Here is a 12,110-nt window from a genome sequence, read left to right on the forward strand (position 1 = left end):
AAAATGTTTCATGAAGCAGGAATTAAGCACAAGTATTCTTAGTCGCCTACAGATTACTGTCAAAAGATAATAGACACTTTGTAACAACAAACAACATATAAGTGAAGCAGCAGGCTGTGGCTGTACTGTATTCTCTGTGAAAGTTGAGCCCTAAACCAAACTAATGGCTCAAGAAGTTAGATAAGAGCATCACCACAAAAAAACATATTTAACAATGAATCTGGTCAATTAAAAGAGAACAACCTGCCATCCTGTCACTGAATGAGCACTGAACACCTGAAACCACAGCCTGGCTATTGCTGAGGATTTGCACTGCTACATATACATGTACTGTAATTCACACTGTTACAATTCTAGACAAACAAGTAGTGAAAAGCAAAACTTTTATCAACAGAACATCATTCAAACTAATTACATGCATGCATGAAAAAGCATAAACATCATTCACAAAAGTAAATCCTGCCAGCATTTCTTGTGCGATTTTGCAAATGAATCTCTTTCCTCCATGCATGGACTACATACTACCCATTCATTATATTGTATATATTAACCAGTGCAGCTAGCAGTTCTTTGTTATACAGGATGTTAAGATGCACATGCATACAGAACTGTTTTCTTCATTTCGGAATCCCCTTTTGGCACATACTTAAGGACAGGAGTATTGTTTGGGTTGGCTAGACAGACATTCACAGACACTAAGTTGATTGTATTTGATTAGTTAACATTAACAGAAAAATGGCAATACTGAATTTTCACATTGGGGATGAAAAATACATTTTAAAGTAATACAGGTCTTAAAATACTCCCTCCTTCATTTTAACAGTGTTGTGAGAGTGTCCAAGAACCAGTCATTTTCCTCTTCAGCATCTCAGAGCAGGAAAACCTTATCGATATCGGATGCAAGCTGCCTTTATTGCCCTTTCAAAGCCTGATTCTTCACCTAAGTATGTTTCTCTTGCTTCTCGGCCCCCGCTTTTACTGAGCTGGGAACCTTCCAAGGCCCTGGTGTGATGGGAGCCTTCCTGCCCCCGGAGGTAGCATTGTTCTCTGAACCACCAGCGTGACCCGTGTCTTTTTTGTGTTCCCCATCTTGCCTCTTCGCCTCCCCGTCTCTTTCTCCAAGCTGCTTCTGGCTCAGCGTGGTCGGTTCCTGGGTTTCTTTCTGCTCTATTTCTCTTACAGGTCGTTCTTTGCGCCTCCTGTCTGGTGACCTGTTTTTCTGTGGCTTTCCGTCTTTCTCCAGTTCCTCCGAGGCCTCTCTTCTTCGCTCCTGGGCCTTGCTCAGTGAGGCCACTTTTTCTTCATGGTTCTTACTCTTTCCCGCAGGAGGCTTTTCCTCAATGTTGCTGGCTGTTTTGTTCTTCGGTTCATCTTGTCTCCTAGTAGGGTGTTCCCACCTATCCCTGCTTTCTTTGGAATGGCCATGTTTGTCTGCCTTTCCTGAGCTGGTTATTCTTTGTCGGTCATCACCAGAATTAAGCATCTCCCTGTTTTCTTCTGCATGTTCCTTCTTGTGTGCTTTCCTAGGGCTGGATGATCTAGTTCGGGCTGCTTTTGGCTGCTCCTTAGCGTGACTTTTCCTTTCTTTGGTTGCTTCCGAGTAGTCTTTTCTTCCTCCCTTCTTTGGACTCACAGATCTGTCCTTGAGTCGAGCTGTGTTCTTCTCAGTCTTCCTCGGGCTGGGTGATCTCTCTTTGTTCATGTCAGATCTTTCCCGGTTGGCTTTCCTAGGACTGGCGGACCGTCCTGATCGGGCTACATTGGACTCTTTCTTTTTAACTTGCAGCTGGTTCCTTGCGTCAGGATTTCTTGGACTGGCTGACCGCTCTCGTTTCTCATTTGTTTTGATGGCCAGCTTGTTGTTGGTAATGTCTTGTCCCTTCTTATTTGTGCTTGTTGGACTAGTCTCCCCACTAACAGGTTTATCCAACTGTCCTGCTGGAGCGATGGCAAAGTCTCTCACTGAGGCATCCTCTTGTCTCGCTGTTGGGGTGGACTCAGGAGAAGAGGTGGAACTGAAGGATGGAGAAAAAGGTTGTGGTTCTTCAGAAGTTGTGACCTCTTTTGGAAAGCTTGCAGGTGAAACATTCATAGGATCCATGTGGACTGAAAACCAATATATACATAGTTAGACATTCAGTATATATAATGGCATGGAATCTGCTTGATAGATTTAGACATTAATTCAATATATTGTCTACCTCTGAAAATTTAGTGAAGATCCTACAAATGATTCATGTTGATATAAATTTTGTAATATCTGGTTGGCTGAAAAGCAGGATTCTTGCAGGTACTGGACCCACAGTGTTATATAACACACACTGCATTCAGAATTGGGACAGACTCATTCTATTTTAGCAAGACGTTCACAATTTGGTCCCTTTATGCAATTAATATATCAAAGGAAGGTATTGAGATATTTGAAATGCAGCACATATAAAATGAAAACCCTTTGATCTTTCTAGTCATAAGACCTCATTAGGAAAAATCCTTCCTCGAACGTTTTGTGGTAAAAAAAAAAAAAAAGGGAGATTAGAGCAGGAAAAGAGGATCTAAGTTAAAGGACAGCTAAGTTTAAAACGCAAACATTTACATAATGCTTGTGGAAAAGAGAAGAGCTAGAAGGGCTGGGACGAGAGGTAGTAGAAGCAGTTCTGTAGAAAGACATGCAGGTTTACCAAGTTATTAAAGACAGACCAAGAAAAGGAGTGAAGCCTTAGTGATGATCTGGTTTCATGTAGAAGCAGAGGGCAGAAGAGGCCAAACCTGAAGAGGGAAGAGAACCGTCTACAGAATCAATAGAAATCGTATTAAAAGAGCCGGAATAATTGTGAAAATATCAAATTTTTTTGGCCTTAAACTCCCATTTTTGGAACTAATGTTACTGTATATTTACATACACACATATTATTTAGTACTCTTCACATAATACAGTACAGAGCACTGGAGTGCATGCTGACAAGGATAAAGCATGGGAGTCTCAGCACAGAGGTGCTGTATAGTGTACTGGAATCCTAGAACACGGGGACAGTGTACTGGAATCCTAGAACACGGGGACAGTGTACTGGAATCCTAGAAAACAGGGACAGTGTACTGGAATCCTAGAACACAGGGACAGTGTACTGGAATCCTAGAACACAGGGACAGTGTACTGGAATCCTAGAACACAGGGACAGTGTACTGGAATCCTAGAACACAGGGACAGTGTACTGGAGTACCTCACAGCACACAGGGACAGTGTACTGGAGTCCCTCACAGCACACAGGGACAGGGTACTGCAGTCCCTCACAGCACACAGGGACAGGGTACTGGAGTCCTTCACAGCACACAGAGATAGGGTACTGGCCTATAGGCACTCACTGTAGTCTGGTACAAGCCCTTGGCCTGGCCTCAGGAGAAGCTGGACCTTATTTCCCCCAGCTTGGATCAGCTCAATGGCCCTGGTGTGAGTGATGCCTTGAGTGGGCTCGCCATTGATCTCAACAATCTGGTCACCCACCTGGTAAAACAAAACCACAGCATAGCATGAATAGAGGTTTTTATAAGTAAGCATGGTAAGAGAACATTTTATAACTTGTATGTATATATAGTTTCCCGTCTGTAGACTGGCCTATTGCGAGCACTGCACTTCAGCAAGTGCATCACTAATCGAGTCCCAGTCAGTGGATTTGTTTTCATCCACGATGTGCAGCAATGCACACAGACCCAGCTTACATGTATTCTTCCGTCTATGAGCGCCGGGCCTTCCTCTGCCAGGCGCAGTATGAACAGGCCCATGTTGTACTCCTTTCCTCCGCGGAGACTGAAGCCAAAGCCCCAGGACGCTCTCTCCAGCTCCACCAGGAAAGAGCCAGTGTTCTGTATGGGGGCAAAGAGAAGCCACACAAGGTTCACTTAACTGGTTGAAATGCTGCCAGCACCGTTTCAAAAATGAAAACAAGGACCCTGCAATGTGCTTTCGAGATTCTTTGCAATATTGAGAGTATTTTGTTTGTCCTTCCTTTCACATTTTGAACAGCGGCAGTATGTAGATCCACCAGTACTTCGGTCAGTTGAATCGAACCCCCACTCTCTATATAACCACTTTGAAGACCTGAAGTTAAGCTATTGGATTAGTAACGGTAAAATTCTGTAGGGAATCTAAAGTGTTAAATGCATCTCCTTTCAATTAGAATTTTTTCATTTTACTGAAAAAGCAAATCATGTATTACAGCTGTGATTTAAACCACTCCAAAACAAATTCCTGTTGTTTGATGAATTCCCAGTTTGCAGCAGCTGAACTGGTAGACTAAAGGGATGAGATGCAAGTAATCGTGAATGATGTAGCTGAGTGCAGTGTGTCGTACCTGAGAATGTCTTGTCTCTGTACCCCATGCTGTTCCATGGTGCTGAGTGCAGTGTGTCGTACCTGGGAATGCCTGGTCTCTGTACCCCATGCTGTTCCATGGTGCTGAGTGCAGTGTGTCGTACCTGGGAATGTCTGGTCTCTGTACCCCATGCTGTTCCATGGTGCTGAGTGCAGTGTGTCGTACCTGGGAATGTCTGGTCTCTGTACCCCATGCTGTTCCATGGTGCTGAGTGCAGTGTGTCGTACCTGGGAATGTCTGGTCTCTGTACCCCATGCTGTTCCATAGTCAGTCTGGGGAATGTACTTGCAGTCTGACCAGGACTGTCTTTCATCGGAGTCGTCCTTCTTATCTTCAGTCACTAAATGGGACCTAGAAATCCAGGGCAATGAAATATAACAAATAATCGTCCTGTTAAGGTGTTGCATGTTTAGTTTGCATACAAACTAAAAAAACAAATAAATAAATAAATACAAATAAATAAATGCATTTTACAGGACTTGATTTCTAGAATGCATTTCCGTCTCCAGTATCTGATGAGCTCCATAAAACAGTCAGGCTTCCTAGGTGCTTTAGAGCTTCATCAGACCCCCTTAATGGGACTGAACCCTAACAGTACATCACACAGTCTACCATCAGCTGCTCCTTCACGCTCTATACAGACACACACTGGATATGTGCTGTTAGTACTGTATGTGCAGCATGTAACAGCTGAGTCTGCATTAAAGCCTGCCGCCTTTGCGCTTCTAATCTCTCTATTAAAGGAACTAATTATCCTAGTATGCAGCACAGTCAGTAAGGGATTAAAGCACGGACACAGGTAATCTTGCTTAAAATTAAGATCAAAGTCATATTAAGCCCAACAAAATGTAATCACAAGAACTAATCACAAGAACCCTGCAGTCAGTGCCAGCTTTATATATACTTCTAAACTAACCCACACAGGAAACGCGGTTACAGTGTGGAGCAAAACTGCACGCGACAACCAGCAGTGAGACACATCGTCACTACTGGACTGGGGTTCCTTCAGGGTAAATTGGTTACTTTTATTAAAATGGGATTTTTAATTAACACACACATATATGCACTTAACTACTGTCATTAGTATACATTCCTCCCAAAGACATTGACAAGCCACCTGAGCCATTGGACAACGTCTTTGATAGCGATTGAAACGCAGGTCAGTTCTCCTGTAAAGATGTGCCTGTAGTGAAGTAGACCCAGAGGCTGAAGTGTTTGGTATTCTGGCGTGTGCAGACAGCCCAGGTTTCTCCCCGCACTGCCAATAACGGCTTGCTCTGTCTGACACCAGCACGACTCATACCTGTCCTCCAGCATTCTTTGGATGGTCGGCGTCTGTCCCATAGCTCTGTGCTGAGGTGCCGGGCTCTGCCTGGCTGAGCTGGAGCCTGAGGGAGGCCCGCTGTGTTCTTAAAGAAACAAAGCATTGGATTAGTGTTGGCAGGCTCAGATGAGAGGACTTTAGTTCCATTTCCAGCTAATTACCACAGACAAAAACATTGCTGTACTCAATTATCTGCATTACCGAACAGGTCCAGTCTGCGCACTGATTTACACACATACAACCAGAAGTTACACAAATAGATACACAGGCTTCTGCTTTGGTGTAAACCATTTTCAGTGACTATGCTGGATATTCATTACAGGATTCCAGTTTGCAATTACAATAGGATTCCTATTGTATTAGTGTCAGCATTAGTGTTGAAAGGAAATTAGTTTGAATTTCTGTCCCGTTTATTAAGCTGGGCTTGCAGAACAGGCAATACGTGGATTTCGTCTGAAGCAGAATGAAGTTGAATTTGAAGGAACTGTAAAATGACAATAAAAAACCCTGAGATCAGTTCATTACTGGCCCTTACCATCCTCTGGAACCACTGCCAGTGTAACTGCATTTCCTGCCTCTTTAATTAGCTGCACAATGTCGTTGTGTGACAAGTCAATGATGGCCTGGCCGTTCACAGCAGAGATCCGGTCGCCAACCTTCAGCTTTCCACAGCGGTCAGTGGGGCTCCCCTCGATAACACGGCCAATCTTGTGCGGGATAACTACAAAGGAATTCAATAGAGAAATATGTTAATTAACTGGAATTTCATCAAGTCAGCACACCGATTATGAGTGTAAACCTGGTGCAGAGTATTTAAAATACAGATGGGAAGATGCCAGGTCTGACTGGCATGTGGGTAAGAAGGAAGGAGCTCCTTTAATTTGTTGGCAGGATCTGTTCCAATGTTTTTTGCAGAACCTTTGCAAATCTGCATTTCAAAAGAGAACGATCTGCAAATAATATTTTATTGATGAGCTTTCAATTATTTTGGAGGCGTCTAAAAGTTGTTTTGACTGTTTTATCTCTGCTGAAGAAACGACAAGCTGCCTCAACATGATCATAACATTTTAAATCACCTCTCTCTGTCTGAACATGATCCTAATACTTTACATCACCTCTCTCTCTCAACATGATCCTAATACTTTACATCACCTCTCTGTCTCAACATGATCCTTATACTTTACATCACCTCTCTCTGTCAACATGATCCTAATCCTCTCAACATGAGCTCACTGTAAGTATGTGGGGGAAGAGAAACTTGATTCCCTTACCTCCAGGGGGTGGTTTATTTTTGGAAGTGAGTATCACAAATCCAAACCCCTCACTCTCTTTTTTCTGCAGCATCACTTCATAGGGTTCCCCCTGCAGTTTGCTTGGCACCTCGATACGGGGCACTTTAGGGGAGCCGTTTAGCAGTGGATCAGGGGTCACAATCCTTTCTTCATCAGATGTTTTATCTAGTTTTATTTGGGGTGAAATAAAAAGAATCATCTTTATGCTGAATCTTGTAGGTGCTTACAGTTCTATTACTGTTCTCTCCTCGCTAAATTACTCCAACTTCTGGTTCTCAAACATGTCTTCAACACAAGCAATCCTTATGTTTTCTTTCACCAGCTAGCACCATAGAAACTTTTCATCTGGTGCCCTGTGACAGGGAGAGCACCGTTACAGGTTCCTGCGCAAATGTGTGCAGCTGGAAACAGGAGTCGTGTTGGTAGGCAACTAATTGAGCAGCTAGGCTTGCCCAGCGCTGAGCTGATCGAGGTCCAGATTGGCTGGGGGGCGTGGCTGGGGGGCGTGCCTGGGGAGGATGCGCACAGCTGGAGGCTACTGCAGTCATAGCCATACGAACGGGCGCTGAGCGAAAGCTTGCTGTGTTTATATCGAGGAGGAAAGCGTCAGCTCAACGGAGAGAACTACTACACGAAACCCTTTCGCTCCAAGACAGTGCTTGTGAAGGCATTGCCCAGCCAAGGCCGGAGTCACTGTAAGGATGCCGGGACCCTGGGAGTCCAGAGGCAGGTCAGTTTAGGGAATTTAATAGAAAGCTAAGCACTCTGAGCGTTAGCAGTGTAGCAGGTTCCTGGAGCAGGACTTTCCTTTCAGTGGGACCAGCGCTCACCATTTGTGGGCAAATTTTTATTTTGAGCTTTGTTTTCTTCTTTAAATGTGACACTAGGGCTACCACTGCTGGTACCCTAGTGTCAGCACCTGTGCGATTAGAACCGCTGGATTTTCAAACTACCCCACTGTGACCCATAAATTTTTAAACTGCTTTGTTATGAAAATGAAAGACATACTATCGGACAGAACTGAAAAGCTGTATTTGCATCGCAGAAACACTGTATTTAAATGGAAAATTAAATAGAAAATGCTTTATTTTTATAATGAGCACATTTACAGCATGACTACAAACAAACAGTGAAAAAATATAATAAAATGCACATTTCAAAAGAAACGGGTATGTACATAAACCTGTGCAGATGTGTAAATGGGTATATGTACATACAAAACTATAAAACCGAAAGCACTGTTTCAAATACTACATAAAAATAAAATATAACACTACTCCCGGTATGAGGGCTGCATTGTACTCTATGGAGGAGTGTACGCGTCTGCCAGCTGACTGTGCCTGCACCCAGGAGCTGTGCTGTAAACACAGACGCAGTTCCATTGAACACTATTGTGTAAACATGTGTAAATTGGTACATACAAACCTGTAAAACCGAAATGTTTTCTTTTCTAAAATTAATGTAAAACAAGAATATATAAGATACTTTTCATATTAGGCACATAGGTTGTTGTCCTACCTGTCATTTCAGTCTGCTGTATGCATCTGAGTGCAGCTTACCATATTCCAATCAAAATGTCTACTTTCAAGATGAAATATTTCCTACTGATATATTAAAAGGTACATTGAAAAAAAGCAACTAGGCTTTCACGGAGTTGGCATCTTGACAAATCCACAATCATAGCACTCTCTGTCTCATAGTTGTTTGTTGCATTTACAAAAATAATATAATATCTTACATTATTTAAAAAAAAAAAGACATGTATTGTAATGCATGGGTCACATTCACCCGCGTGGCGGTTCTAGGTAGAACTGTTTATAACTTTATCATTTTTGTGATTCTGGCTATCAAACGCCGTCAGGATATTTAATTCATATATTTAGGAAAAATCAGAAACAAACACACACCTATGACTTGCAACAGAAGAATAAGTAACATTTTAAATGCAAAATGGGTCACAATGACCCGCATTGGCGGTTCTGGTGTTAAATCTGTGCGCCTGTGCAGCGTGTCTGATTCAGTGATGACCCACACACTATTTTAACACTACTTTAAAATCCACAGCAATCCTAATCAGCAGTGGTGTTCTTTCCCTATACTTTCCCCTTATGGGTAAATCTCAGGCTAAATGTTCCTCCATAGTAAAAGTATTACATGAACCATTTGCAAAGTCTGTCACTCATGTGTTAATGTTTGAACAGCCCTCAGCCCTCGTGCTCGTCTTTGTTAAGATTTGGATCCTGATGAAAATCCTCTGCCAGTGACAGCAGAGCCCTTCTGTGATGAGATTCCAGACGAGGGTGAACCAGCCCCTGGTAGCAACGCCCTGCTACTGTCATCTCATTAAGACATTCAATAGCATGACTCTCCCTTCACTGCACCGACCCTGCCCTAAATAGTACACCCAATGGCTCATTAAAATCACAAAATGAATCATTTCATTACTTAGGATGCACACAATGATCTTTGGGAATGTCCTCTATATTTTTTTTTTTTTGGTTTTGTTTTGCTCAGAAATCTATTAATATTCCCCTGAAAAGAATTATACACATTGAACGGTAATACCTCTTGATTCAAAACCAAAAGCACACTCCAGATGGGCTGGATTCTCCTCTTTTTAAAGTAAAACAGCCCAGTTTAATGTAAATGCAATGTGAAAATGAATTCAAGGGAAATGTGAAACTGGTGTAAATACAGAAAGGGTGATAATAGCACACTTGTTTGAGTTTCCACAATGAAATAAGGCATGTTTTGTCATTAGAGCACTGTGGGCATGTACCTGCCCTGCAGCAAAATGTTCTTCATACCTGTGTAGAACACTTGTCTACGCACTGTAAGCAGCACGTGGCCAGTGCGAGCTGCGTTAGTCATGAGCTCCAGGACCTGCTTGTGGGATTTCCCCTTGACCTGCACCCCGTCGATACACAGCAGCTCATCTCCAGCTCGCAGGCGGCCATCCATCTCTGCAGCCCCCAGGGGTATGATGGCTCCAATGTATACCTGTCACCGGAGCACACAGTTAACACACAGCCTACCCGCGCAAACAGGCTGTCCACCGACAACGCAGTCCCACCCTTCTAAAGAGCTGTGTGGAGCAGCATGACTGCGTCCTCATTTTCAAGGTTATTTCTCTTATATTTTCAACGCTGATATTTGAAACGGCCTCGTCTGTTCATACTCAATATTTTAGGGGAATGATTGGGGATGCATCTATAATTATAAGAATGAGCTATTTCAGGAAATAAAAATCAATAAATAACCAAATAAAAAAAAAAAACAATGGTAAAAAGAAAACCATTGGAGTTGGTTCGGTTTATTTGTCGTCACGGATACTCACTGGCTGTTCTGGTCCCTCCCCTCCCAGAACCCGGAACCCGAATCCGGAATCCTGCTTCCGCTTTATGAACACATCCAGATCCCTGGTGTTCGGAGCTGCGGGGCATGAGGAAACACAAACAAGCACAAAACCGTGCTGTTAGTCAATATACACCAGCACACGCACACACACACACCAGCGCACACACACACACCCCTTATTAATTAAGCCATCATCTGTTTAAGTGTAGAGCACAGAGGTTAACATTATGAACTTTAAGCATCGGCGAGGCCTGCTATCTGTCCATAATGAATCTTTCTCAATAAAATGCTGCAGATCCCCACCCCAATGAAAACTCTAGCCAGCTGGAGATCCAGGACTGTTCCTTTAACCAGACCACTCTCACTGTCTGTGTGCCTTCCATCCCTCCCACAGAATCCACTTTAAACAGACTGCTCTCACTGTCTGTGTGCCTTCCATCCCTCCCACAGAATCCACTTTAAACAGACCACTCTCACTGTCTGTGTGCCTTCCATCCCTCCCACAGAATCCAATTTAAACAGACCACTCTCACTATCTGTGTGCCTTCCATCCCTCCCACAGAATCCACTTTAAATCGCTCTCGGCTGCAAGAAGCTTTTTTTTTCATAATAAATAATAAATAGATGAAAGTTTTCTCAAGGAATCGCTGCTTGGCATCAGTTGCAAATCACAGAGGCATTACTTCTGGCAGACAGAGGAAGCTATTGCATTCTACTGGCAGACTGCTTGAGTTTCCCCCAATAGACTCCACTCACTTCACACAGGACATCTCTATCTAGGGGCAACAGAGTGGGAGGGGCTCTATTTCCTAGTTATAACAGAGTGGGAGGGGCTCTATTTCCTCGGTATAACAGAGTGGGAGGGGCTCTATTTCCTCGGTATAACAGAGTGGGAGGGGCTCTATTTCCTCGGTATAACAGAGTGGGAGGGGCTCTATTTCCTCACTATAACAGAGTGGGAGGGGCGCTATATCCTCACTATAACAGAGTGGGAGGGGCTCTATTTCCTTGCTCAATGATCCAGTACATGAAGTAACTGCCAAGATGACTCACGCTTGTTCTCGACCATTGCCTTGGATTTGATGTAGACCTCGGAGGGGTCCAGTCTGAGAGACGTGGGGTGGAGGATGTTTGGAGGAAAGGGAAGGGCCTGAAGGATGGGGTCACTGGGGTTCAACGCCTCGGTGCTCGCTGTCATCTCTTTCTGCAAGAAAAAAAAAAGCCCTGTTTAAAAGCAGCAGCATTCATTCTTTGTATTTGAAACTGTCCCCCTAAGTCACTTCCCGGAGTACACTGTGCTGCTTTGGCATTGGGGTAAGATAAATCAAGCTGTCCTGCAGCAGAGGGGAGCTCTGGTGTTTAATCAGAGCCAGACAGGCTGGGCTGGACCGGGTGGGAGCCTGCAGCTCCAGGTGTCATTGCAATGCAGTCAATGTAATCAACGGCAAACAACAACCATGTAATCATTACCCACAAGTAGTTTGTATACTTTGCTTCACATGAACGGTGTCTGTATAACACATGCATTTCTTTACCTCATGAGCGTTAGAATTAGCTTTGCAACTTCTCGCTCAAGTTACCTGGGAAAATATATATATTTATTCTTGCACAAATTTATCGGCAACTAATAAAACAGAATGTTTCATAGCAATGGCATCAAAATGGCTGATGGAATATATAATGCACTCACACAATAGAAATGGCTGATCGAATATATAGTGCACACACACAACATGTATTCTGGTTGCAGTTGTTTCAGGTTACATTCTG

General features: G+C 43.4%; 1 protein-coding gene across 4 annotated transcripts in view; it reads right to left on the bottom strand.

The window, feature by feature from the left end:
- Positions 1 to 12,110, bottom strand: part of LOC121304675 (membrane-associated guanylate kinase, WW and PDZ domain-containing protein 3-like) — a 93,522-nt gene that overhangs the window by 563 nt on the left and 80,849 nt on the right. The window contains exons 12-22 of one of the 4 annotated variants that reach the window (XM_041235942.1): positions 11,394 to 11,544; positions 10,321 to 10,415; positions 9,791 to 9,983; positions 6,963 to 7,148; positions 6,227 to 6,412; positions 5,671 to 5,776; positions 4,595 to 4,718; positions 3,715 to 3,858; positions 3,361 to 3,499; positions 2,679 to 2,766; positions 2,019 to 2,106 (exon numbers count right to left, since the gene is read on the bottom strand). In XM_041235942.1, the coding sequence (XP_041091876.1) occupies positions 2,717 to 2,766; positions 3,361 to 3,499; positions 3,715 to 3,858; positions 4,595 to 4,718; positions 5,671 to 5,776; positions 6,227 to 6,412; positions 6,963 to 7,148; positions 9,791 to 9,983; positions 10,321 to 10,415; positions 11,394 to 11,544 (1,374 nt within the window). In that variant the 3' untranslated portion in view covers positions 2,019 to 2,106; positions 2,679 to 2,716. Of the gene's footprint in view, positions 2,107 to 2,678; positions 2,767 to 3,360; positions 3,500 to 3,714; positions 3,859 to 4,470; positions 4,719 to 5,670; positions 5,777 to 6,226; positions 6,413 to 6,962; positions 7,149 to 9,790; positions 9,984 to 10,320; positions 10,416 to 11,393; positions 11,545 to 12,110 lie in introns of those variants that run through there. The other 3 variants (XM_041235941.1, XM_041235939.1, XM_041235943.1) reach the window with 3 other exon arrangements.

Source organism: Polyodon spathula, chromosome 39, assembly GCF_017654505.1.
Source record: "Polyodon spathula isolate WHYD16114869_AA chromosome 39, ASM1765450v1, whole genome shotgun sequence".
Classification (NCBI taxonomy): domain Eukaryota; kingdom Metazoa; phylum Chordata; class Actinopteri; order Acipenseriformes; family Polyodontidae; genus Polyodon; species Polyodon spathula.